Source organism: Periplaneta americana, chromosome 8 (genome assembly GCF_040183065.1).
Source record: "Periplaneta americana isolate PAMFEO1 chromosome 8, P.americana_PAMFEO1_priV1, whole genome shotgun sequence".
Classification (NCBI taxonomy): Eukaryota; Metazoa; Arthropoda; class Insecta; order Blattodea; family Blattidae; genus Periplaneta; species Periplaneta americana.
The window spans coordinates 139,409,530-139,436,962 of NC_091124.1; the positions used below are offsets into that span (position 1 = coordinate 139,409,530).

Here is a 27,433-nt window from a genome sequence, read left to right on the forward strand (position 1 = left end):
TGGCTCCTGTTGTTTCTGATAACAATGTTAATCGTAAATATCTTATCGTTTCAATAAATGTGGTGAGTTATGATCATGAGTAACTTTCTATTAGTGTCATTCTTTAATTATTATGTTGCATGCTAAGAGATTATTGGTAGTTTTAATGATTTCAGTTTTCAAAAGTTCTCTGTGTTAATTCCAATTTCAAATGAATTTTTCTCAATAACTTAATTACTGGATTTTTTTTTAATTTTCGCCACTACCTTTCCTATATTTTACTCCTATTAGTTACATACGTCGTCTCTCTTGAAATCACCTGGTGAGCACTGAATTACATGATTTCATATTAGGTTAGACTAGCTGTAAGGTAATTAAATTTGTGACGAAGTCAAAAAATTATTTATTTTTCTTCTGCCGATTAAATTCATCCGTCTTTAGGTGCTTTGCTTTGGTTGCATCGAGTATAGCTTGTCATTTAGTATCTGGGCTATATTTAGTGAAACTAATAAAACATAGGCCTACAGCTGTTATAAAACGTAAAGTTTTGTGTGTATTTTACTTTTTACTTATTAACATAGTCTTAATATGTAACTCAATTCACAATAATACTAACTTCATCAAAGTCATTTCCTACAACATCCGAGCCACGCCCCTTTGTTTTGACTAACCGAAACATGGCGGACCAATGATCAATTGTCTTCAACTTTCTGAGATCTTTGTCCTCTCTATAGTATCTAGCTCGTTGGCCTCCTCCTAGATGTGTTATAGCCTGGTTGAACGCAGCATCGTTAGATGGCAGCGGTAGCGAGTTTGTTGCAAGACCAGTCGGTTTCTATTTCCCGCCCATGCGCTGATTCAGAGGAGGATCTCCTTCCTTACTGTTCATTCTCTTGCTTTAAAACTCTGCTTCTTTCTCTGGCCGCTAGTGCGCTGTTGTCTGTGTGTTACAGTGACTGTATGTGTGTGAACTGCAGTAAAGGAGGAATGGATTTGCTTTCCTCCACACAACAATCTCGCATCTTTCTCAGTTTTCTAGCGGTACATGAGCGCGCGTCGTTTAAAACTCGATTAACCGAGGTTTTCTTACAGCTGTGATCTTAAAAATTATCGAATCTTCCCCGAATTTCAAGGCTTATATTTAATTTGGTATTTACTTTCAAAAGAAGAAAAATGTGAGGACGTTCCTCCCTTCCCTCCCCCGAGAAACCGCCACTGATACTGATGCAAAATTGAGAAATGTGAGGTCACAGCAAAATTTAATGTAGCCTACATTCATATTACAAAATTTAGAAATGTATGAAACAACATAATTATAACTAATTGTAAATATAAATTCATGTTAACATGTAAGTCACAACACCAAACTTATATAGGTACACAAGGCAATCATACGTCACAACACAAAACTTATTGCATACAAATTCTAATTTAGAAATGTATGTCGTAACACACAACTTGTTTTAGCTTATATACAGATATATGATTTAGAAATAAATGTCACAACATAAAACATATCGTAAACAACATCCTAATTTAAAAATGTATGGCACAACACTGAAGTTAGCCTACATACTGATACATAATTTAGAAATTTATGTCACAACACAAAATTTGGAATACAAGAGAACCTACGAGATTTTATTGTAAACACGTCCTAATTTAGAAATGTATCACAACTCAAAACTTATTATAGCCTACCGGTAGCGTACATAGTGATAAATAATTTACAAATGTATGTCACAACACAAAACTTGTAGTCGACCTGGTTGGCGAGTTGGTATAGCACTGGCCTTCTATGCCCAAGGTTGCGGGTTCGATCCCGGGCCAGGTCGATGGCATTTAAGTGTGCTTAAATGCGACAGGCTCATGTCAGTAGATTTACTGGCATGTAAAAGAACTCCTGCGGGACAAAATTCCGGCACATCCGGCGACGCTGATATAACCTCTGCAGTTGCGAGCATCATTAAATAAAACATAACATTAACAAAACTTGTAAACACATCCTAACCTAGAAATATATGTTACAACACAAGACTTATTGTAAATGTTGCGGTATGTATGCTTTGAATTGTAGGTCACAGTGCAGTATTTCTTATAAAGATAAAATATTTTGAAAACTGTTGTTTAATTTTTATGGATTTTTACTTTCCTCTAGGCCCTCTTCCTGTAAGGAAAATAGTAAATCTGTAATCATCCTTCTTCCTTTCAAAACTATTCTCTTACTTTTGATCCCCTTCAGTGTTGCAGAGACAAGTTCTCCCAGAATATCTAAATCAGTTTTGGCTTCTTTTGACTTTCTTATGTTGTCAAGTATATCATTTGCAGTGTTCAAAATGTCTCTCTCTTGGCTGCAATTCGTGTCGCTGTTTTTATTTGCTTTGTTGACACTCCACTTGTAAATTCCGCACAACTGGTACATGAAACATTGATCGTACAGGTAGTTAGTGGCTGTAAAGGCTCATTCTCTTCGTCAGCAACCTGCCACTCTCCAAAAAGTGAGGTCTTTGGTATCAAGTGCAAAACAAGTTGACTGAGAGCGAGCCCCTACAGCCGAGGCTGCGCAGAAATTTAGGGTAGGGACAAATTGAAGGTTGCGTCCGCCGCCATGCTTTGGAAGAAGCACCGGCTAGTAGACGGCTGTACTATACAATGCTGAATGTTCAGTATATATGTTTGGTGTCTCTTGTAAATCAATCTGAATGAATAAATGAAAAAAAAAAATCTTATTAACATTTAAAGCGACCACGTTAAAGACATAATCATAATCAAGCTTAGTTACTGTTAGTTTGACAAGAAACGAAAGAAAACTGTAACAATTTGATACCGCAACTAAAGATGTTGTATAGTTGTTTGACAACATATAGAGCGAACAGAAATACAAATGCATACTGTAGTAATAGTTCAGATGAAAAGAAAATTATTAGTATTAAATATTATTAACAAAACACTGCCTGTGTAAGACGTTACATTAGGCCTACATTGTAAACACGTTTGCTTTGATGTGGACGAGAAATGAACAATATTTATTCGCTTCCATATCACATAATACAGGCCTACACCTGTAAAATAGAAACACGTAGGCCTACCTAATGTTTTAGTTAGAAATATAAGTAGGCCTACCGTGCAATAGCTTATTATCGCAGCTGTAGTATGAAATAAACGTCACATGCATGAATTAGTCAGTTAGTCATATACAGGCCTAGTGTATAGAATATCTTGCCTATTGATTTATTATTATCATCATTATTATTATTATTATTACTGACTCCGTTAAATATTGTCTTACAACATTTTTATGTAAAGTCGTGTTGTACTGGTAACCTTAAACTGTGTGCTAACATCTGCTCTTTATGTAGTACTTTCTTTTATTTGATTATTTAATGACACTGTATCAACTACTAGACTATTTAGCATCGATGGTATTGATGACAGCGAGATGATATTTGGCGAGACGAGGCCAAGGATCCGCCATAGATTATCTGACATTCACCTTACGGTTGGGGATATAAGAAAAACTCCAACCAGGAAATCAGCGGGAATCGGACCCGCGACCGAGCGCGACTCCGGACCGACAGTCCTTAGCCCAATGAGCTACGTCAGTAGATCTTTACGTACTTTTATGGTCACTTTAACAATTTTAAAATATGATTCTCGGGAGGAATCTGGGATCCATTTTCTAAAATGTGTTCCTATGAGTGTAGAAAGATTGTACAAGTATTCTAATTCTAGAGCACATTGTTTTCACACGATGTAAGAGTGGGTGGTAATATGCCATTGAACTATCAACATCTGTATAATCGCTCTTTCACTTAAACGGCATATTTCTATAATCTCAGATGATGGTATGACAAGACTCCCATTATTCTTTCGTTAAAAAAATAAAAGAGATTTTGTTTACTGCTGGTAGGCTACGTACCATAAATTGAGTCTTTAGATTTATTACACCATATTTTTCTTAATGATTTAACAACTAATTCAGCAATGAATACAATCACATTTTGACAATATTGTGTCATTGAGAATGATGTAAGAATGACGGAATTGCAATCAATGTCTGCAGTAGAAGAGTCCTATCGCCTCTGATTCTCAAAACACTGAGGATTATTATTACAGTGCGTTAGGTGCTTGGAAAATACCATTGGGTATATAGACATTTTCAGCGGACATCCCTCTCTTTGTAATATAATTAAATAAATTATTTACGTATTTTCTAACGTATGTAAAAAACATAAGTAAAAATATTCCATGTATTCGGTCATAGGAAGTAGAAATAAACTAATAAGTCTATTTATGAGCAATATAAGGCGTTTATATTTAAAACAATACTTAGTTACAATATTTAGATTTACTTCTGTTATTTATATTATATGTTATAAAATACGTAGATAAGTTTAGTTATATTACAGTGAAGGAGGAAATCCACTAAGAAAACGCCTTAACTCAATGGTATTTTCTAAAATCCGAATGCTTTATAGAAACAATCATTCGTGCTCCCAAAACATGGCGTTGCGGGAACCTGCGCGAGAGGTTTCAAATTTGTACACGACACCAGCGCCAATTGTGTGTCTAGATATATAAATACAACGTCTTTGACATAGAGTCATCCTAAAATGATGGAAGCTAAGAGCATAAGAAATAAGATTAAAGACACAGACTATCCTTTGCGAGCGTCCTTCTGTGCTGATCTTCTCACTGGAAGAGGATGGGTTCTCTAAAAAGTTAATTTTCAATGACAAAGCAGTTTTCCACCTTTCAGACAAAGTGAATCGGCACAATGTGAGGATTTGGGGAACTACTAATCCCAATGCACTTGTGGAATATCAACGTGATTCCCCCAAATTAAATGTCTTCTGTGCCATTTCCCATGAAAAGATTTATAGACCATATTTTTTCAATGAACACACTGTGATAGGATATGTTTTCCTTGATGTAATGTAACAATGGCTCCTCCCGCAGCTTGAAGAAGATAGTGCAGACTTCATTCTTCAACTGGATGGTGTCTCTCCGCATTACCATGGCAGCGTTCGGGACCATCTCAATGGGGCATTGCAACAACGATGGATAGGCCGTAAATGTGCGAGGGATGCGCATCTGCTTCATTGGCCACCTCGTTCTCCCGATTTGACCCCATGTGTTGCCTTCATATGAGGTTTTGTAAAGGATCATGTTTACGTACCACCACTTCCAACGACACTGGACGATCTGCGCGCCCGCATCACAGCAGCCATTGCTGAGATTGACCGTGACCTGATACACAGGGTTTGACAGGAGATTGACTATCGACCTGATATGTATCGTGTTACGCAGGGTGCTCGCATAGAACACTTATGATGCGTCTGAAGAAAACTTTGAAATTTTACCTTTCGTAGCACACGTCTCACAATAGGATATGTTCATTAGATTTCACACAGTTAATTACTGAAATCGGATACATCATTTTGACTTTTTCTTTTAACTGTGTTTTGCCTTGGTACCACGAATTTCGAAGGTATTTATTATCTGTTCTTATGTGGAACAATAACATTAAGAAATTTTCTTTTTACCTTTCCAAAATGCCCTTTTTTCAGATGTCTTCCACGAAAATCCTTTCCTCTAATGTAAATTTCAGTTGCGTAATTTGAGCGACCTAATCTAAACGAAAAAAAAAAAAAATGTGGGGATTGGATCGTTAAATGTAACTGAAGTGAAACTGAGGAAAAGATCGAGGAATAATAATTAGTTAAATGTTAAGGGGGAGACGAATAGAATAAACCAGTAAAAAGGAAAGTAGTAAAGAGAGATAAAGTAATTCATAAATGGTAAGTAAAGAATATTGAGTGTTTATATACCACAGGAAGGAAGAATCTGGGAAGTGCAGTAAAGAAAAAGTGAACGTGAGTGTAAGTAGAGAGAGTGAACCATAAAAGCTATACCAATGAAAGAGAAAAGTGGTGAGTGAATTGAAGAAGTGATAGCAAGGAAGTACTACAAACATCGAATATTGGAACACTGAATCAATATAAGAGTAAAATTCTGAGAAAAGGTTAGTGAAAACTAGGAAAATAATGTAATATTGTAATAGGCTATATATGAAAGAGTGGAATATAGATAATTAGTGAATATTAGTCAGAGATAAAAATAATTGAAGATAAACAGAAAATTTGGAACAACAGAAAAGAGAGGTAGCAATGATAGCAAAGGAGGATTAGCTAGATTGTAGCCGAGAGTGTTTCTAAACAAGAGTAATGTAGACAAGTATTGCATAGTTACCAGTAGACCGCGAGAGTGGGCCCTAATACGGCGATTGCAGTAGCCTATAGAGTAAGACGTACATTCAGAGTGTGTTTACCTGTCATACTAAAGAGTTGTATGTGTGAAATGATACATATTACAATGCCTAAAACAACTCGCTCACGAAGTGAAATACTAAATAATTTAGTGAAACAATTCGGACGCAATATTATAGAAGGAGAAAATGTTGTATGTGTCGTGTGCACTTTCAGATTATTACGAACTAAGAAGTACTATTTTGAAAGACACTGTAATAGTAAAGCACACAAGGAAAATGTTGAAAGCAATTAAAAAAAGAACCAATCGAGTTCAAATAGTCGGTCACAATATTCAATATAGACTTATGTAACATGTTGGTACACACAAACATTCCATTCAGAACTTTGGACAATCCCAGCTTTATATCATTTCTGAAAAATTATACAGGATAAATAACAATATGTAAAGAATATTTACTAATTTCGTACCAGAATACGATTGCCAAAATTTGAGAAAGCGTAAACGATCAGAAAATATATAGGTTTCAGTTGATGAGTCTACAGACGTAAGTGGTAGATATGTGGCAAATGTGATGGTCAGTATACTTTCCGAGAACTGTGTAGGGAAAAATATTGTGCTAACTTCAGAGAAATTGGAAATGGTAAACCATGCAACTATTGTCCAAGTTTTTTGTAAGGGGATTAAATATGATTATGTACTTCTTTTCGTCACTGATGCAGCTCCACATATTCTTAAGGCAGAAAAAGAACTTAAAGAGCGGTATACCAACATGGTGCATTTAACTTGCCTGGCACACGGACTGCATAGAATTGCTGAAGCTATTAGTGCTTTACATATATAGCGATGTGGACAGTTTTATAGCGTCTGTGAAAAAAATGTATATTTCTCAAAGCCTCTTCAAGAATATTAAAATTTCCAGAAATTGCACCAAATATTCCCCTTCCACCTCAACCTGCAGTTACAAGTTGGGGCACCTGGCTTGAAGTTGCCTTATATTTCGCAGAACATTACAATAAAGTCAAACTAGTTATTCAGGCATTAGATGGCGAAGATTCAGTTGCCAATACAACAGTAAAATCCCTGATTTCAGAAAATATGCACCAAAATCTACAATTCATAAAGACCAATTACGGAAACTTGCCACAAATTATAACTCAACTGGAAACGTCTGGTCTACAAATGTCCGAGTGAATTAAATTAATTGAGAGAGTATCGGAAACATTAACAAGGTACCCCAAGGACTGTGTCCTGATAAGGTAAAAGACAAATTAATTACACAGACCCTAGTGTAATAAAAAAATAATGCCTATGCAGTGTTGAACAATTTGGTGAAAAAACAGGACAAAAACTTAAATGACAATGTAAACCTTTCACGTACTCTTCATTTACCTCATGTGATGTCGAAAGAAGATTTTTGCAGTACAAATATATTGTAACTGATAAACGCAGAAGTTTCTCCTTTGACAATCTACGTATGTATATAGTGGTACATTGTAATTCCGTATTGTAAAGAAAAAGATTCCGTCGACATAGCATCAATTAAATAAGTACGAAAAGTGTGATTATTTTAAGTATGCAATTCATATACTCAAGACTGTACGTCTGAAGCACGCACAGTGAGTTGCTTACCTGAGAGTTCATTACGCTCTCCATGGAACGCTCCAGTCATACATAACTTGACGGTAAAGGGCACACAGTCCCGTGGTTTAGTTATAAGTAGACATCGGATTTTTAGGCACTAAAAATTGCGGTTTTAGGCACCTAAAATAAGCTCAAAATTTGTAAAATTAGGCTCTATTTTAATGAAAATAGGCATTTTAGGCACATCAAGGTACCATACTTATTTCTTTCACTGAAATTTTTAGTTATACACTAAAATACGCACAAAAAAGTATGTTTAAACATTAAAAAAGAATACTATATTATATTTATAAACAGAGCTGCACAAATTTAATATATTGAAACTAATGAAATAATGATTATTGATATCAAGATTACTCATTTTAAGTTATTGAAATTCAGTTCCATGCTCAGACTTTATTATAATTATCTGCACAGTACACCACCAGAATTTTTTCTAAATTCTCCACAGTTAACCTTTGCCTTTTGTCACTGAGAATCATTTTGAAAGCAGAAAAACTTCTTTCAACCGAAACTGATGTGAGAGGCGCAAATTTTAAATTAGGTACAATAGAAACATCAATACTTACTGGAACATTTACACTTTCCCCCGATATCACTCTTGATACTTTTTCCAACAATGAAAATCCTACATTCTTATTTAATACGTTGTCCCACTTATTTTTAACTTTTTTCCCAGTTTCGCCCAAAGCAGAATGTATGTTCACTTGAGCTTCCTTTACTATTGCTATTTGGCTACAAAGAGATTGTTTTTCACGTTCTAATTGTTCAATGCTTGCAGGTATGAAAGAAAAGTTTGATGTTATGTAGGCAATATCGTTTTTCACTCGTGAGTCATTCAGACAATCTTTCACTGCTTTCACACACGCTGCACTATCAGTTTCAGGTACTTTATCAATAACTGTGACCACTTCTTTAAAATACTTAGAATAATACACCACTGACTGAATCCAGGTTCCCCATCGTGTAACAACCGGCTGAGGTGGGAGTGGGATATCTGGAAAGTTCTCTCTGAATATTGAAATCCTGGATGGGGCTTTACAAAAACATTTTTTTGTGTTAGAAATAAACGAATTGACAAGAGGAAATTCATTCCGGATTGTTTCAGAAACCCTGTGAAGGCCATGTGCTAGACAGGTTACATGCGTGAGGTTGGGATAAAATGTTTTAAGAAGTGGAGCTGCAGCAACCATGTATGAGGCAGCATCAGTACAAAACAACAGAACTTTAGAATCGTCTATATTACCTGAGTATAAAGATTGTAGGCCTCTATTTACAAAATAAGCAATGGCTTGGCTATTCACTTTCGAAAGTTCCTTAACACATACGAGGTGTGGAATCGGTCCATCAGGACTAAGTTTTCCTACTACCATATTTGCTATATACCTATTCATAGGATCTGAGGTTTCATCCACAGAGACCCATATGTAAGAATCACCTATATCCTCCCGAATGGACGCTAAAGTTTCATTGTATATTCTGTCTAAGTAATTTTTTCTTAGGGTCGACTCAGATGGGATATTTTGTTTGCAGTATTTTTGTAAAAACTGTCTTAAAACCGGATTTTCAATTGCATTCCAGGGAATGTTAGCAGCAACAAACGCTCTGGTTAAATCAGCATAGAAATTGCTGCTGAGATTGGATGAAGTAGGCTGTGTTAGTAAAGTTTGTTGCAGTTGATTTTTCTGCTGAGCTTTAGCCTTATGAGCCGCTCCTTGCACATGCTTCTTTAGGTGGCACTTCTTTTCTTGCGAAATCTAAAAATGTAAAGTAAACTGAATTAAAATAAAATCCTAATTGTTGTATTGCCGTATTTCTATCACAAAGTTAGTGGGTTCGAACAATCAAAATTTTAATGACCTGCAAATACTTTAACTATCGGAATTTAAAAGGTTAAAGTGTAGTGGTCTTAAAAAGAATTATACCTCAGGATAGCTCAGTCAATGTATAAATATTATAGGCCTACTCATTAAAATTAATAGAATTTATATATTTCAACTATTGTTACATACCTGTTTGCTACAAATCTTGCAGAATATTATTTTTCCATCATAAGTGAATTCTGAATATTCTGTTAGCCATTGCCGGATCAATGTAGATTTTGCACTTATATTTTTCGGCATTATCACGTTAAACTTCACAGGAAAACGTCCTACCGCTCAAAACTTCTCAACACAAATAAGGTGAGGGAAAGAGCAACTGTTAACGAGCATTCAAATGAACCATTGTTATTGAGATTCAATTGGACAAAAATACAAAGTTCCACTTATTGTTGCATTTCCTGGTAGTTTTAACACTAGGAGGGCCATTCTTTCAAATATTTTGTAACGGTTTACCCTACTAATTCGCAGTTTTACGACTTCTCATAAATATTTCAAAAACACTCTTTCTCCAAAAATTGTGATTTTATGACACTCTGAAGGGCAGTACAGCTAATCGGTTTCAGACCGAAAACAGTCATTTTTATAGTATAGTATATCTCTGAATCGGTAGCAGCACATGTTGTGATTGTTGCCTGCTTCAAAACTAAGGTTGGTTCTTTGTCAGCATTTATGCCTCCAAACATGTTAAATTCGGTGAAATCTATTGCGAGTGTCGTGAGATTCAAAACATTTTGTTTCCTTTATCAATGGTTTCATGGCCGGTGTGAAGCAAACTTTCCACTTTTTAAATGCCTTAAATTTCGCAGTGAATGCATGTATAAATTATAAAAAGTAACAGTAAAATGCGAAACTTTACAGTGAGTTAGGCACTTTTAGGCGAATATTAACAAATTAGGCTCTAATAACCGTTTTAGGGCATTTTAGGGCACTATAAAACTCTTTGAATACCTTTCAATTTCCATGAAACACAAATATTAATAATTATTGTTACTTTTCTCCTAAAGAAACAAAATAGGCATTTGGCCTAGAATCCGATGTCTGGTTATAAGGAATAGGACAGAGGGAAGACAAAGGAGTATTATTACTACTACTACTACTACTACTACTACTACCACCACCACCACCACCACCACCATCACCACCACCACCACCACCACCACTACTACTACCACTACTACTACTACTACTACTACTACTACTACTACCACTGCTACTACTGCTGCTGTTGCTGCTGCCACTACTACCACTACTTATTACAAATTGTTGCAGCTTTCTATTGGTTTTTTTTACAACGAAATAACTTAGGAGCCACAAACAGATAGTTCATCCTTTTCAATTTTCCAAAATAAAAATAAAATAATTTTTATTAAAATAATACATTTTCCTGTACTCATCTTAAAGTTTAAGTGCGTTGTGATTTGCGAAAAAAATTACACAGCTACTCACCAATTGTGTATTTAATAATACATATTTTTTTTAATTTCCACGTTTGAGTAGTGACTCTCATCTCCATCTCCTTCCGGAACACAATTGATATTCTCACAGAATCAGTCATATCGGCCGTAATTACTAACTACATTCAAGAAAACAAAGCAAATGCTGGAGCTTAGACTGCAGTAAGTCTGTTGCCATTCACACATTAATTTCAGTGCACTCTAGTGGTAACAAGAGGAAAAGAGATTTCTTGGGATAGAAGTGTGAAAAAGATAAGAGCAAAAAAAGTACACTCCTTTCATGTTGCTTTCCCATAAAAATATGATTAATTCATAATATAAAGCTCCAAATATTTCTAAGCATGATGTACCTATCGGGAAACGAAAGAATTAAATGGAAAATGCAAACACACGTGCTTAATTGTCGCCACATTGAGTGGAACCAAGGGGCAGAGTGTGAGATTCAGACATATTTAAGCACATAAAGAAAAAGGCCGCCAAACAAAATGAAAGTTTGTAACAGAATTGTTTAGCTGTGAAGAAGTAATGAGCAGACGGCGGGCTTGGGATACCTTTATGGCGGCAATAGGTTGATGTACAATGGAGCTTAGACATGTGACATTACTCTCGTAGGTACATTTTGTTACGAACGCAAAATGACTTGTCACCTGTCCCGTTGCGCGCTGTAGAAAACCGAACCTAAGCCAGCAGAGTACTGTGCGCAGTCATAGTGAACAGTTGTCTGACGTTAGTTTCGAGGTTGTTTGTCACAGTGTTTACGTGTACAATGGAGCGTCTCGTTTAGGCACAGTGAAAACGTAAACAAAGTGCAGGTACGTGTGGGGGAGGTCGAGCAGTACAGTACGAGGGATGCACAAGGTTTTAATTACAATTAATTATAATTATTAACATTAATTGACATATTTTCCAAAAACACACAAAATAAAAGAACACAAATTGCATAACGTTATTATATACACATTTTAACAAACAAGGAATTGTAATGTTGAAATAATTCAATATAACAAATCAAATTTTACTACTTAGTCTATATGATGTTTTCAAGCAGCATTTTTACGGTCATGAATTTAATGCTCTCTATGACTAACATAATATCACCGTCTTCTGTACTGTATCTGAATAAACTGAACTTTGAGAAGGGATAATTATTATGTTTAGGGAATAGTGTTGTCACTTCAGACCAATATACTATAGTTTTGTTAATTCGGCCACAGAAGACGGTGATATTATGTTAGTCATACAAAGAATGAAATTTATGACCGTAAAAAATGCTGCTTGAAAGCAACATCATATAAGTAGCAAAATTTGATTTGGTATATTGAATTATTTCAACATTACAATTGCTTGTTTGTTAAAATGTGTGTATGATAAAGTTATGCAATTTGTGTTCTTTTGTTTTGTGTGTGTTTGGAAAATATAATTTCAATGCTCTGCCATAAATGTTGTAACTAAAACCTTGTGCATCCCTCGTATTTATAGTACGGCTCGTCCTCTCCCACACGTTACCTGCACTTTGTGTACATTTTCACTGTGCCTAAACGAGACATTCTACTGTATTTGGTAACGTGTACAAGTGCAATGTCGAAACATCAGTCGTATTATTTGCATTCACTATTGACATCCTGTGATGCTGAACGGTCGTTCTCAAAATATAAAAACTGTTTGAGTGATCGCCACAGGGCGTTTCAGTTCGCAAATCTTCGGATGTATTTTGTTCTTCATTGTAATGCCGGCAACGAAACAGAAGAAGACGGAACCTTGCCTGTATAAGGTGTATATTCATGTACTTTATTTTCAATCATAACCAGACTGTACTACCTTTGTTTATGTCTGCAGTGTGTGCCCAGTACCAAGTGTGTTAAAGCTATAGTCAATGCTTGCGTACATTGATTGCTAAAGTATCCCGGTTCTACCCGCTAGTAATGAGGAAAACACAGAAACATTCCGAGAGCGATCTATCTGAAAATGGCTCTTAAACATAAAATTTATAACTACTTGCGCCTAAAAAGTCTACGAAGCCCACGATATACATATCTTACACAGGGGCAGCAGCAACTCTTCATTCTTCTCTCATCTTCCTCTTCTTTTGCTGGAAGACGTTCCAATGATGGTGTCATGGAAGCTGGTGTAGGAGCTGGCATGGAATGGGAGTTGGCATGGAAGCTCGCAGAGGAACTGGAATGGTAGCTGGCACGTGAAGTGACAAGGGAGCTGGCAGAGCTGGTATTGGAGGAAAGGGAGCTGGTAGAGCTGGTATGGGAGGCATGGGAGCTCGAAAGAGAGCTGGCAGAGCTGGTATGGGAGACATGCGAGCTGGAAAGGGAGCTGGCAGAACTGGTATAGGAGTCATGGGAGCTGGCAGAGCTGGTATAGGAGTCATAGGAGCTGGCAGAGCTGGTATGGGAGCTGGCAGAAGAGTTGGAAAGGGATCTGGCATGGAGAACTGGCGTGGGATGTCGATCGATGAGATGCGCCATTTCTGCAACAAGCAAAATGAACAAGAACTTTAAGCATGTGTCATTATCAGTGAATGGCATATTAATAGGGTGAGAATTCGTATACAACTGCCTATTTTTACTGTCCATTTGCAGAGTCATACAAAATCATTTGTACATGTTTTGAACGAATGTAATGAATATTAATTGTACACTTAGCAGCAAAAAGAATGGGCCAACTCTCGGTCGATAGAAATGCTAAGTTCTATCGCGCAGTTCACTCGTGTAAACTGCAAGGCATTGCTGTGGTGTCTCTTCATTGAAAGTCGTCCGTCTATAATGTAGTAAACCTTACAAGCAGTGTGTGGCCCAGTGGTAAGAAGTCTGACATCCGTACCAGAGGTTGTGAGTTCGCCTCCCGGTACAGTAAAATTATTATTTTTTATTTTAATTTTTACTGAATTTATTAGTTTAAATGTGAATTGGCATTTGTTAACAAACTTCGTTATGCCTGCCTTGTAAAAATATTATTGCCCATCACCTGTGGGCTATTAATAGGCGAGGCCTGGCCTGTATAAACAAAAATACTTGTTTCACATCCTAAAAAACCGGACGCATATCAAACACAAATAAATAATTAAATTAACAAAAACAAACAATTTGTTAATATATTAACAAAACAAGGTCTGTGGTGGGTACTAGTATCTCGTCCACAAACCACCTGCGTCAACAACTGCATTCATTCTGCGCGGCATAGAGTTCACAAGATTTTGGAACAGGTCTAAATTCTTGGCCATCTCCTCCCATGCATCTAGAACTCTGTCCCACAATTCCTCAGGTGTCCGAATGGGTGGTTGTTCTGCCCAATTAGAGCGTAGGATCCTTTTGACTGCAGCCCACAAATTTTGAATCGGATTCATATCTAGTGAAACTGGAGGCCAGTCGAGGGTCTATCTCACGCCTCCTCATAAACCATCTTTGAATCCGGTTGGCGGTGTGTATCGAATGATTATCCTGCTGGAAGAAAAGTGTTCTTTCTGGATATCATTTTCGGGCGGAAGGGATCAGTACATTTGCCAAAATGTGTTTGGAGACTTGTGCCGTAAACCGCCCGTGGATGCGTTCCAGAAGTCCTGCCCCATCGTATGACATCCACCCCCAACACGCGACCCTCACGCAACCCGACTTGTTAATTCGTCTCACGAAGCGTTCATCGTATCGGTGGCCATTCATACAATAAACTAGGGCAGTACTATCGTTGCTATTGGAGACAATTACCTCGTCGGAGAAAATGACATTTCTCCAATCGAAGTCCTGTCGGAGAATAGCATACGCAGAATGCCACTGGAGACAATTACCTGGTTGGAGAAAATGACATTTCTCCAATCGAAGTCCTGTTGGAGAGTAGCATATGCAGAATAACCTATGCGAACCAGGGCAATGAGCTATTGTTTCTGTGCCATCTTCAAGCATAATGACGAGACAGAACGTTGTATTAACAGATAGCAGTATTGCTTGAAAGAGAGAGGGACGTTTATTATTTATTAGAGTTTGGGCATATTCTAAAAGATATTGCCCCTAATTATAGCTTTGCGAGACACATATGATGGAAAATTTCTAATTAAAAAATAAGATTGGAGGAGATTCGAACCTTGAGCTACTACTATCAACTTGTTCAATAGACCAATGCCGTAAAGACTTACGCTACTGTGACTGTTAATATCGGTTTGGCATAATACGTGGTTTTCCTGTTCATATTCGCTCCAATTTTGTATTTATCAATTTTATTATTATTTCACTCTTCAAGAGCCCGCCATTCGATTTAACTACATATTTTAGACTCTTAAACAAAATATAGCAAATTTAAATGGTTTAATTGTGTTACCTGGTGAACTATGGCTTTGACGAGACGAGCGTGCGCAATGTTATGTCTCTGGAACTTAGAAATTGTCAGCGGCTCATTCTTTTTGCCGCTAAGTGTACATAGTCTTGCATATTCAGGCGTTCCTGTATACAAAAGACTATTGAGCTTGCAATGTAGCATATTTTTAGTATTTTGTGGGAAAAAGCCCCAAATTATCATATTTTGTAAAAACAATAATATTCTGTATTGCAGTCTAGTTTATCAGGTAAAGCTCAATGTGAAGCAGATTGAATAATTTCAAGGGAAAAACTGTTCCGGTTCCAGGTATCGATCCCGGGATTTGAATATTTTACCTGAAAAACTAGATTTACATAATATATACGTTACTGCAGGTACGTTAACAGAAAACCACAATTCCAAGTTGCACAGAGTTTGTGTGCACTCGATGTGGGTCTCTGGCATCTCGTCACCCCACTATAGTTGTGTGGATATAAGGAGAAAAATTGAGATGGTGTTGGGTGGAGTTCCTGAGTAGTTCAATCGGTAGAGCACTGGTGCGTTCAGCCAGAGGTCCCTGGATGGATACCTGGCCCCGGAACAATTTTTTCCTTGAAATTATTCAAATTATTCAATATTCTAAATTGTTTGTCAGCACACAATATTTTTATATTAGCTATACTTGATGGCCGGAAATTCCTTGCATATGCAGTGTGGGTGTGGAGAAACCAAAACAAACACACTATCTTTTTGTTCCATTGTGCTACTACACAATAAGAAGCATACCCAAACACCTCTATCTACCTGACTTCATCATTATCATTATCCATACAAGTATTAGGCCATGTGCCCTATTACAATCTCATAATAAAGAGGAATTTCTCCCCATCTCTTTTTGGGACGTCCCAGAGATCTCTTTCCATGGAGTGGATAGTGAAAAATAGCTTTTGGGATTCTGTGGAATCTCATACATCGCAAATGGCTCATCCAGTTGTTCTGATATTTCTGTATGAAATTGAGCACTGATTCCAGACTCAGTTCTTCCATTACTTTGTCGTTGCGTTTATGGTCCCATCTGTTCTTCACATAAATCTCATTTCATTAACTGTTATTCTGCTTTCATCCATCTGCTTTAATGTCTATGCCTCACTACCATAACAGAGTACAAGATTTGTTAAAGACGTATTCTAGTGCTTCTCTGTAGCAGGGAAGGTTTCATTACCCTGCTTTTATTTCCAAAGTTTTAGAGTATTTTACAATTTTGCTCATTATATCCAAATCATTATCAAATATTAATTTGTAGACAAGCTAATTATGTAAAATCGTTAACTTTTCCTAAAATTTTGCCTTCTAAACATATTTTTTTAAGGGACGGTATTTCCCCAGAAGGCAGTAACTTATTTTTTCTGCATTTATTTCAATTTTATATATTTGTAATGATATTTAAATTACGTACTGAGTATTGTAGGTCATTTTCTGTAGATTCTATTAAAACTAGGTCAACTGCAAATATCAATGAACCTATTTTTAAATTTCTGTTTATCTGCAACTGACCACGTCGCTTTTGTCTCCATTCCTGAAGAATTTTATTCATGTGCATTATAAACAGAAGGGACAGACCGCATTCCTGTTTTACTCCTGTGTTAAGTTCCTGCCATTCTGAGGTCCTGTTATTAATTTTAACTGAAATTAAATTTGCACTACCTGACTTAAATATCCCATAACCTCTTTTTCTCTATTTCACTTATTCTCAGTTGGCATTTTTTGTGAAGTTTATCTATACACTTTAACATCTATTGTCGTATCACGTGTGTAGGATCTTTGGATATATTTTAGGTCGTGGACTTTTGTTCTGACTCTTTTTATTGTCTTATGGCTTATGTTTTAGATTTTGTTTTAATGTTTATAATATTAGTGATTAAGGGGGTCATGAATCATATGTACATTTCCAATCCTGCATGTGCCTTCGTGACTGAGGAAAACCATGAAAAACCCCAATCAGATTGGTTGATCACGGGGTTTGAACCCGGGACCTTCCGAATACGAGTCTCAGACACTACCGTCTGAGCTAAGTAACTCATGCTGGGTTGCAAGAAAACAGACCCATAAATAACGTATTCCTCCATTAGTTAGTGGACCTTTAAGGTTGTGGAATGTCGGGTTGCAGAAGAGGAATTTAACGGATTTATTGGATCGTTAACCAAGCATCTTTCGATTTCACAAGTGACGCAATAGTACGTGAATGAATAAAAAGTGAACATCGGCTGCTAGACTGATGTGAAGGATTGCTTTTATTCTTGTTAAAATTTGCAATAAATATAGACTAATACGAACCAGAAAGAAATAAGGAACAGAAGTTTTAATGAGGAAGATAAATATGCCTATTTGTTATTAAAAATAGTGCACGAATGCATTAATGTTACAGAAAATAGAAGACAGCCTACAGAGCACATAACTTCGTCGTCAGACGATGAACTAGAGTCTGTAACAAAGACATAAATAATAACTTTGCTATTCGAAGAATTAATGAATAAATAAATAAACAAATAAATAATAAATAAATAAGTAAATAAATTAATTAATTAAACAAATAAATAAGCAAATAAATAAAGAGTACAAATCGAATTACCGTATATGGATGGTTAAAAAGAGATATCTCTATATATAAAAATGTAAATTCAATTTAACTACATTATTATTATTTAGAGTAACTATATTATTATTGTTCACAAAATTGGACAGTATACTACTTATGTACACGTAGCATTTTGTTCTCGAATAGATCATCTTGCAAAGCACAAACATATATAAGAAGTTTGTCTATTTTAAGAAATTTATTTAATTTTTTATTTTTTTATTTACCTGCAAATGTACAGATACGAGGTATCACTTTTTAGCTATAGCGATATTTCGTCAGCATCTTTATGGTGTACATTCAATTTAATTATACTTGGTTCTATTTTTTCTTATGTCTTAATAATCACTTTTGTCTGAAACCTGTTTATATAATTTTTCATTTAAAATTTTATTGTGAGCTATTCTGTGTCGCAGGACAAACCCAAAATATTAGGTCAGACTAATAAATTAATTAAATTATGCAATATTATTTTAATGTCGTGTATATAGGACCTATTATACAAAATATCGCATGCCTGAATCTCATACAAGTAACATTATGATGAATCAAAATATATAAACTACTCGACGTAAGATGGCTGTCTAATGGAGGAATAAATATTATTATTGGAGGAAAATCAGATCTCTAAGTTAGTGAATCCTTTAACGAACCAATAACACTAAAGATGTTTCTTTCGAACTTATTGGTCCGTTAGCGGCTAACGAAAGAATAAATGCGTTCTTGCAACCCACCATCAGTTTTATTTATTGCTTATCCATTTCTTGTAATTTTATAATTTGTTAGTTACAATTATAATAATAAGCGTTACACTATAATAGACATTCTGTGCTGTGCAGTGTTATTCAGTTGTGCAATTGTAAGTTTTTCGGAGAAAGTTTTGTCACTAACTCTTTCATCCAGTATTCACACAAAGTAAATCATGCGAAAATTTCGGGGCACTGTATTGGAACGTGATGCTTTTTATATAGTAATTATGGTGAGGATATGACTTGTTTCAAAACATGACGAACTTTCTTTCTGGAAATGGTAAATCCTCATAAACTCCCATCTTCTCCTCAACTTTCAGGAGCGTGGCAGAAATGAAATAATATGGCAATGATTTCAAGAATTGGCAACTAAGCTAAGTATTTATCCCTCGCTCGTTCCTACACTTAAGAGGTGAAGAGTGTGAGGGAAGGCCGTCATGTTTTGGAGATGCAATGAAGGTGTTTTGGGGTCAAAGATGTAGCACTCCATGCCCAAGTTACCTCCCATATACTGGGTGTTCCGTTCAAAATGTGTCATGGCTCGCTGTATGCCGTCATGTGGCTAGCCGATGAGCCTAGAGAATTCAATCTTCCTACACTTCCGCAGAGGTGTATAACCTGTGAGGCAGAGAAGTTGCCTAGCAAGTACAGCGTTCATTCTGAAGAGTACGTACCGATACGTACGGTAACGCCGGCAGTGGCAGGAATGTGAACTGTTTGGAAATACGTACTGTCGGGATATGGGGAGAGGGTTAAGACGATTACTTACGTATTTGTTGACATTAACTTCGACGGTCAACATGGACACGAAGCATTTGATTTGTGTTGTGGAATGTTACCGTACACAACCGATGATAACAAATACCCTGCGTACGACTTGCCGGCGCAAAACACAGTTCGAAAGAGGTTATGGTAGCACACAGACCGTACAGACCACCATCTGTTGCTACGATGTTCAAGTTATACCGTACACGTTCTCAAGTTCTGATTGAAGAACGCCTTAAATAATAGGCAACTTGTCTGACATATAAGCTGAAACTCGCTTCAAATCGGTGACCCAACAACAGTGACGTCATGACACACTTTGAAATGAACACCCAGTATAGTGAGAAGAAACTAGCTAGGGGATTGTAAATAGACAGAAAATTAAATAACATTATTTCAACATATGAATGTTTCACTTGAGGCATAGGCCTATTTCTAAATAAAGTCAGCACTTCTCTCTTCCTGCGTTGTATAGGCTATGGCCTATATTGTACAAAATTCTCAATACAGTGCATCTTTGCCATCACGTCGCGACGACCGACTGGCAAGCGGCAGAAGCGCGGCCCCACCACCGGGCACTCGATCGGTCGTGAGCGTGATGGCGAAGATGCACTGTAATAAGAATGTATTATGAGTATTTGAAATTACAATGCTAAAACTTTCGCTTATTGACATGCTTGATTAGCAGCTTCGTAGTCAGCGTTGAAGTCTCTGGTCGTAAGGTTAACACATTGCAACTCCAGTAATCGTACGTGCAGATCCGTTGATATATCCAGTGGTGTCATTCTAATTTTTTAACAATCGGTTCTCTCCGCTAAGGACCGCAAATTTAAAAATATTAAATGACGTAATAATAAGCAGCTACAAATAAAGGAAAACTGCAATCCAACATGTTCTTCCATAACAAAATTATGTGCATAGTTTAAAATGGTGATTCGCGTCACGAAGAAGAGGAGTAGACTTCTGACAATCTGTGCGCTCAGCGGCGGAGGGTTGCCTCGCTACAGAAACATCATATCACATAGGGGAACCCCGAGCAAAGCAGATAAGCTAAGAATAAACAATGCCACAGGCTATATTTTGGTGCTCTCGAAATAAAAACGTTATGACTTTGGTTGTGACACATGTTGTCCACATATCTACAAAACAGCACTTCGTTTCTCGTACCTACAGACAGTGATATGATTTGAGAAAGAAAATATACTTAATTATTCGCTTTGCTCGTGTACCGGGGCAAAGCGAATACTGTTCTCCAACCACGAGATCAATCGTGAAAGGAATGTGCTTACTATTGCGTCATCTATTGGAACGAAGTAGATAAATAATATTACCATTATAACGGCAGTTTAAAAACCATGCGCTCTCTTGCATATGTTATTTCCTGTATGAAGAGATTAAAAGACCAGGAGATTAACTGTGATCTAATTTTGTAACTAGGGTAGTATCAATATGTCTGTATTTTTTTTTATTTTGGTAGGTTATTTTACGACGCTTTATCAACATCTTTAGTTATTTAGCGTCTGAATGAGATGAAGGTGATAATGCCAGTGAAATGAGTCCGGGGTCCAGCACCGAAAGTTACCTAGCATTTGCTCATATTGGGTTGAGGGAAAACCCCGGAAAAAACCTCAACCAGGTAACTTGCCCCGACCGGGAATCGAACCCGGGCCACCTGGTTATGTCTGTATCATTGTTATGTTTTGTGCTGTGAGAGCTAGCCATAGAGATAAGAGTACCCACGTGTGTGATCTTATGACATCTTATGACATCAACATTCATTCACAGCATTACCCTCCTTCGTCTCATCCGGCAGAGACTTTCTCGTGGTTGGAGCACAGTAATTAACCCGGGCAAAGTGAATATCCCTATAACATTTTCACGTTTCTATTTAATTTCTATTCACTGATAATAAAATTAAATGAACACATAAACACGATGTTAATGAGTCATATGAGACGATAAGAAATGTTATTACAGCCCTTTACAGCACGTTAGATTAGTACAAAATACAAATTTGATTAACTCGACGTTTCACTGGCAATGAAGACTTGGATTTATTCTGCTTTTCCTCCTGTCCATAAGTTACTTCTCTTTCAACGTTTTTAATCGATATAGATGTAAGAGCTTCAGAGCGCTGACATTTTCTTCGTTTAACTCATATCTTTCAAGCATCCACCTTTGGCAGTAGTCTAAATCAAAACAACTGACTTGGGTTCTCCTGCTGACGATGTTGAGGGTTTTGGTGTAACCGGAACTGAAAATCTGAGTGTAATTGATGTATTGAATATTTCTTCAATCTCTGAAGTTTCCGACATAACAGAGGTGGTTGATTCTGAGTGAGCATTAACTGTTTCTTCAGCCGCTGAAGAAGCTGGCATATCAGAATTTGTTAAATCTGAGCCAGCTGTCGTTTCGCTGATTTCTGTGTCAAGTGGGCGATCTGTAAGTTCATCTGGAGCAAAATCTTCATCAACAAACACATTATGGTTGTATAGCCAGATAGCAGAACCACTGATTGGAAGATTTTATTTCTTCAAGTGCTTTTATCATGGCTTCTTCAGACCATTTGGCTTGCTCCGTCTTCCTCTTGAAAAATTAAACCATCTGAAAACACATTACGACCTTTTTAAGTAAAAATTAAGATCAGTGTTGCTGATTTATAATTTAATTAGTGTGACTTAATGCCTCCACTATGTAAAATGAACTAACATGCTTTATTACAATAGACAAATGCATACAAAAATACAGCTGACACTTATATAGGCAAATAAAGGTGGCAGGACAAAGCGGATAAGTTATCCACTTTGCCCGCAGACGCCACTTCGCTTTTCATTTAAGGTTATACAAACATAAACGTCAATAATCGTCTTCGTGAGTACGGCACTTTAGAAGTAATTGTATCACCTATACACCACTATCACATAACAAAGATTTTCTGTAGTACTGTATGTTGTACATATGTTTCTCTTACCTTGAAATATTTTAAGAAAACAGTATATTTTCTTCAAACACACGCTGACTTCTTCTTTCACTAGCTAGAATGACAAGTCAGTTCCAACAGGAAAATCTGGTTGGGATTCTTCCCCAGCACAGAGCAGTGTATATTAGAGAGCATCGCATTCTCGGTGGCGGCGGCCATATTTAGGCTACTCCTTGCTCGGCACAGCTTAAGCAGTAATGCTAGAAGGAAGGTCATTAAAGGCGATATCATACATGTTGTGGTTTATTGAATACAGCAGACAAAGATTAATAAACATTATTGTCATAGTGAAATGACTCATTAGAGATAACACTTTATTATTTATGTTATGTCCATTTTAATTGGGATAACATCAGCAATTTTCCACTGCAATTCTCATGCCAACATTTCGACTGCCACATTTAGGGCTAGCAGATTGTTGTAGTGCACTTGCTATAACACACAATTTTCTTAACATTTTCAAAAATATTATAACAAGTTGGGGTCCACATCTGTGGAGCAACGGTCAGCGCGTCTGGCTGGGAAACCAGGTGGCCCGGGTTCGATTCCCAGTCGGGGCAAGTTACCTGGTTGAGGTTTTTTCCGGGGTTTTCCCTCAACCCAAGAAGAGCAAATGCTGGGTAACTTTCGGTGCTGGACCCCGGACTCATTTCACCAGCATTATCACCTTCACCTCATTCAGACGCTAAATAACCTAAGCTGTTGATAAAGCATCGTAAAATAACCTACTAAAATAAATAAAAAACAAGTTGGGAACGTATGAGTTGAAGTATTAATGAATAAAGACTTCAAATCCTTTAATTTCAACTCATTTTCTACCAATGTTTCACATCTTCCTGCATAGAGAATTATATCAAATACGAATTTACAAGGGTATACAAGTGACATTACCTTATACGACTTGAGGGTCACTAATGTGCTAATAAAATTTATAGATTCATCCCTGTTATCAGTTATTAGAGATGAAAAACAGTTTTCACAAATACTATAGGCCTATAACTTATTTTGTTTTATTTTGAACAAAACTGTCCCCAACAAATAATAAAGAGCTTGTTGTTCACTCAAGTCACTATTTATATTTTCAGTTAAATTACAATTTAGCCTATATCAATTTCCTTTTACTAACATTCATCTTCACTAGATCTTTCCGTTTCGGATTTACTTACATATGTACCTAGAAACTCAATTAATTGTTCAGAATCGCAAACTGCGTAATTTTAATGCTTCGTTTTTTTAGAAAAGCTGAGAAATCACAATGCAGTTTTGAATTATTTTGCAACCGGGATTGGATTTCTGGAACGGACAGTAGAAAATAAATTTTCTAACGAATCCTGCATGCATCTATCTGGCATAAGATATTTGAAGTTCGCTTTATTGACAATTTTCATGAAAATCAAGAACTGTTTTTGTTACCAATATTATACCAGTTTGGGATGGCTTCCAACGTCCCATTTTGCCCACCTTGATGTTTTTAATTATAAATATTTTGTCATTCTGTTGTATGCATGCGCGGAGTCTTTTTTTTCCTTCCTCCCAACGCTCTTATCTCCAACACAATAAAGGTGGATAACGTGTGAGAAGTCCACAGAAAAACACCAGCTAACTAGTTTTGAATATCTGTCCACATCGACATATTATTTGAATTATCTCAAAATGCACCCAGCCAGGAACAGGACAAAGTGGTGCTTCTTTGTTGTAGCCCTGTGCTCCACATAAGCAGCTAAAGGAAATGCTATACTATCTGCAGATGCATCTGCATACATACTGTTACATCAAGTTAATTTAACCAGCGCACATTCTGTAACGCGAGTCCTAGGCAGGATGCCTTAGACCACGACCCCACGGCGTGGGACTCTGTAGGTTTGTGTTAAAATTGAAGTTCTATAATACAGTAAGTTCACTGTAAAGTGCGTGTGAGTTTGTGCATCGTTTAATCAGTAGCAGCTCGCCGTAAAAAAAATAGGTGAAGTGCTGTCCACATACATAAATGCATGAACAGTTTTACCAATATAATGAGTGGTTTTACTATTCGTACACTACGTACAGTTTTAATAGTTACAGAACACATGCAAACAGGAAAATTAATTTATTTCAAGACTCACCCAATTTCTTTCATTCCAAGTCAATCCTCCTACATTTTAAAGCAGCAAACCTATCGATGATGTCTTCATAAAATGTCTCAGTTTAACTGAGGGTGGACAGTATATCAGTAGCGGCTCGCTGTGAAAATAATAGGTGAAGTGCTACTCACATATACAAATACAACCACAATTTTACTAACACCATAAGCAGTGAATACTATTCATAGACTATGTAAAGTTTTACTAGTTCTAGAACACATTCAAACAAGAAAATAAATTTATTTCAATACTCACCCTATTTCTTGTACACCAACTCAATTCTCCTGTCTTTTAAAGCTGCAAATCTGTCTATGATGTCTTCATAAAATGTCTGAGCTTCACTCAGGGTGGACAGTACATCTCTATGAAGAGCTATGGTAGCTAATGTTGAAAGTCTGTTCTGCGATGTTGCATTCCGAGTGAAAGTTTTCAGTCTTTTCAAACAAGAAAAGCTCCTTTCGACGGAAGAACTTGTGCAAGGAATGGTGAGAATCAAACAGAATAACTTATATGTCTCTTCAAAAATGTCTTTATCTTTCTCAAGCAGTTGCACTATTTTCTTAGATGTAAGATTTCTGTAAGACTCATCAGCATAGAAGAGCCGAAGTTCTTGCCTTAATCGTTGAGATTTACAAAAGATTTGTGGATAACACTCCTGTAAACTTTCTACTCCATCGCTAGGGAGGTCTCTAGCGTACTCTTCAAATTTTGTTGCATCAGCAAGGCTGAGAAATCTTAATCTATTGCAGTCTTGAAATCTCAGACGCATTTCCATTAAAATGGTGTCCAATATTTCATAATATATTATTAGATAGCTGCGAAAAGCTCCTCTTCTGTTGCTGTACATCCTCGACGCAAATTGATGTCATTTAAACTTTTGCTTTTTTCAAATAAAGCAGAAAAATGCTGTTCATTTCTTTGATTACTGATCAGGTCACACGTTAAGTTTTATCTTTGCAGCACAATAAACAATGTCCAAGGATTTCTTCTGAAGTACATCAAACAAAATGTCAGTATATCCAAAAATATCATTGAACACAACTGCCAACAATGTAAATTCAAACTTGTTCATTTCATTTAAGAAACCATTACAGAGTCTAACCGATTTAGTATCGGCGTCTTCGCTGTTCAGAATTAATTCAAATGCCCTTTTTAGTTTGTTCCAATCTCCAATTATGACATTAAGAAGTTTGGAATTAGACGACCAACAGGTATCAGTAAGACTTGGTACTCGTCTAGCACCAGTAAGTTCAATCATATGGGTTCGTTTTGCAGAGTGATGGAAGAAAGACGGAATGCCACTAAGACTTGCAAAAAATATTTGGCATTTCGAGATCTTATTACAACTTTGCTGCAGAACTGGATTAAGACGATGGGCCATACAATGTACAAAAACTGCTTGAGGCGCCTTGTCTTTAACTTTCTTTTGGAGTCCATTTAATTGTCCGGACATGACACTTGCCCCATCATAGCACTGAGAAATTAATTTCTTTTCATAGCATGATTCCTTTAAAATGTTGTCTAACAAGTCAAATAAATTTCCAGCAGACCTATCAGCACTTACATCATAAAACCCCAAAAACCGTTCAACTACTGTTCCTTCCTGTTCCTTCTGAACCTACAAATCCTACAATGACAGAACACTGTGACTTTTGACGTATATTTGTCGTATGGTCAACTTCAACAGAAAAGAAACTTGCATTGCTAATTTCATGTTTTATATGATCTTGTAAATATTCTGAAATACAACCTAAAATTTCATTTTGAATGGTTTTTGAATTGCCACTAAATATGTTTTTAATTTTATCATAATGACACTGATTTTCCACGGAAGTTTCTGAAATTAGTAGTGACAATAATTCCTTAAAATTCCCAAGATTTGTCGAAGAAACACACTTGTCATGTCCTCTGAACACAAGCTCTTGTTTACTCAAATATAACACCGCCTTAATCACTATTCTCAATAACTGTCTGTTTAATCGCACATTTTCTTTGAATTTAGTAATACACAGTCTCGCATTTTCTTTCAATGCATCAGCAATACTGTTCCTATTCCTTTCAAAAGTTCTTAACTTTAATTTACATTTTAAATGTTCTCCCGAATCTTCATGTTGTACAATGACCGCGTTATATTTTGGAAATCCCCAAATCCCTGTCTGTTCCATGCATTATGTTTTGTACTGAACAGCAAACAAGGCCAACAGAATAACTTCTGCAAATATTTGCTACTACACAACCACGTAAACTCTGAAAACCAGGAATTCTTGAATGTTATTTTGTATGACTTCCCTATTTTCTTAACACTTTTTAAGAAACAAAAATCAAGTGGAACTGTGGGTCGTCCAGAAGTTAAAAGATCTTTCTTATCCTCGTCTTTCCATCTAGAAAACGGCGTTTCTAATAAATTATAAACTACGTCATTTTCCGGATACATAATGGACTACACATTTCACACACGCTTATAAACATTTTCTGTATAACTTAAGTACCGTAGCTAACTATTTGTATAAAAAAGCACTGTAGGGTTATATACATACACTGACACTAATATATACACTAATCACCACTATAACCACACTAAATAGTAAGATATTAATACACACTCTTTAAGAACACATGTACAAACAACTACGCGCGTTAAACTTCCGAATACAAGAG

At 36.4% G+C, this 27,433-nt stretch overlaps 1 protein-coding gene across 4 annotated transcripts in view; it reads right to left on the reverse strand.

Moving 5' to 3' along the window:
- Window positions 1–727: 727 nt before the first annotated feature.
- LOC138705098 (uncharacterized) overlaps window positions 728–27,433 on the reverse strand; it is a 63,425-nt gene continuing 36,719 nt past the window's right edge. For 3 of the 4 annotated variants that reach the window (XM_069833724.1, XM_069833725.1, XM_069833723.1), the window contains 2 exons: window positions 13,270–13,709; window positions 728–9,650 (listed from right to left, as the gene is read on the reverse strand). In XM_069833724.1, the coding sequence (XP_069689825.1) occupies window positions 8,283–9,650; window positions 13,270–13,709 (1,808 nt within the window). In that variant the 3' untranslated portion in view covers window positions 728–8,282. Of the gene's footprint in view, window positions 9,651–13,269; window positions 13,710–22,646; window positions 22,802–27,433 lie in introns of those variants that run through there. The other variant, XM_069833726.1, reaches the window with a different exon arrangement.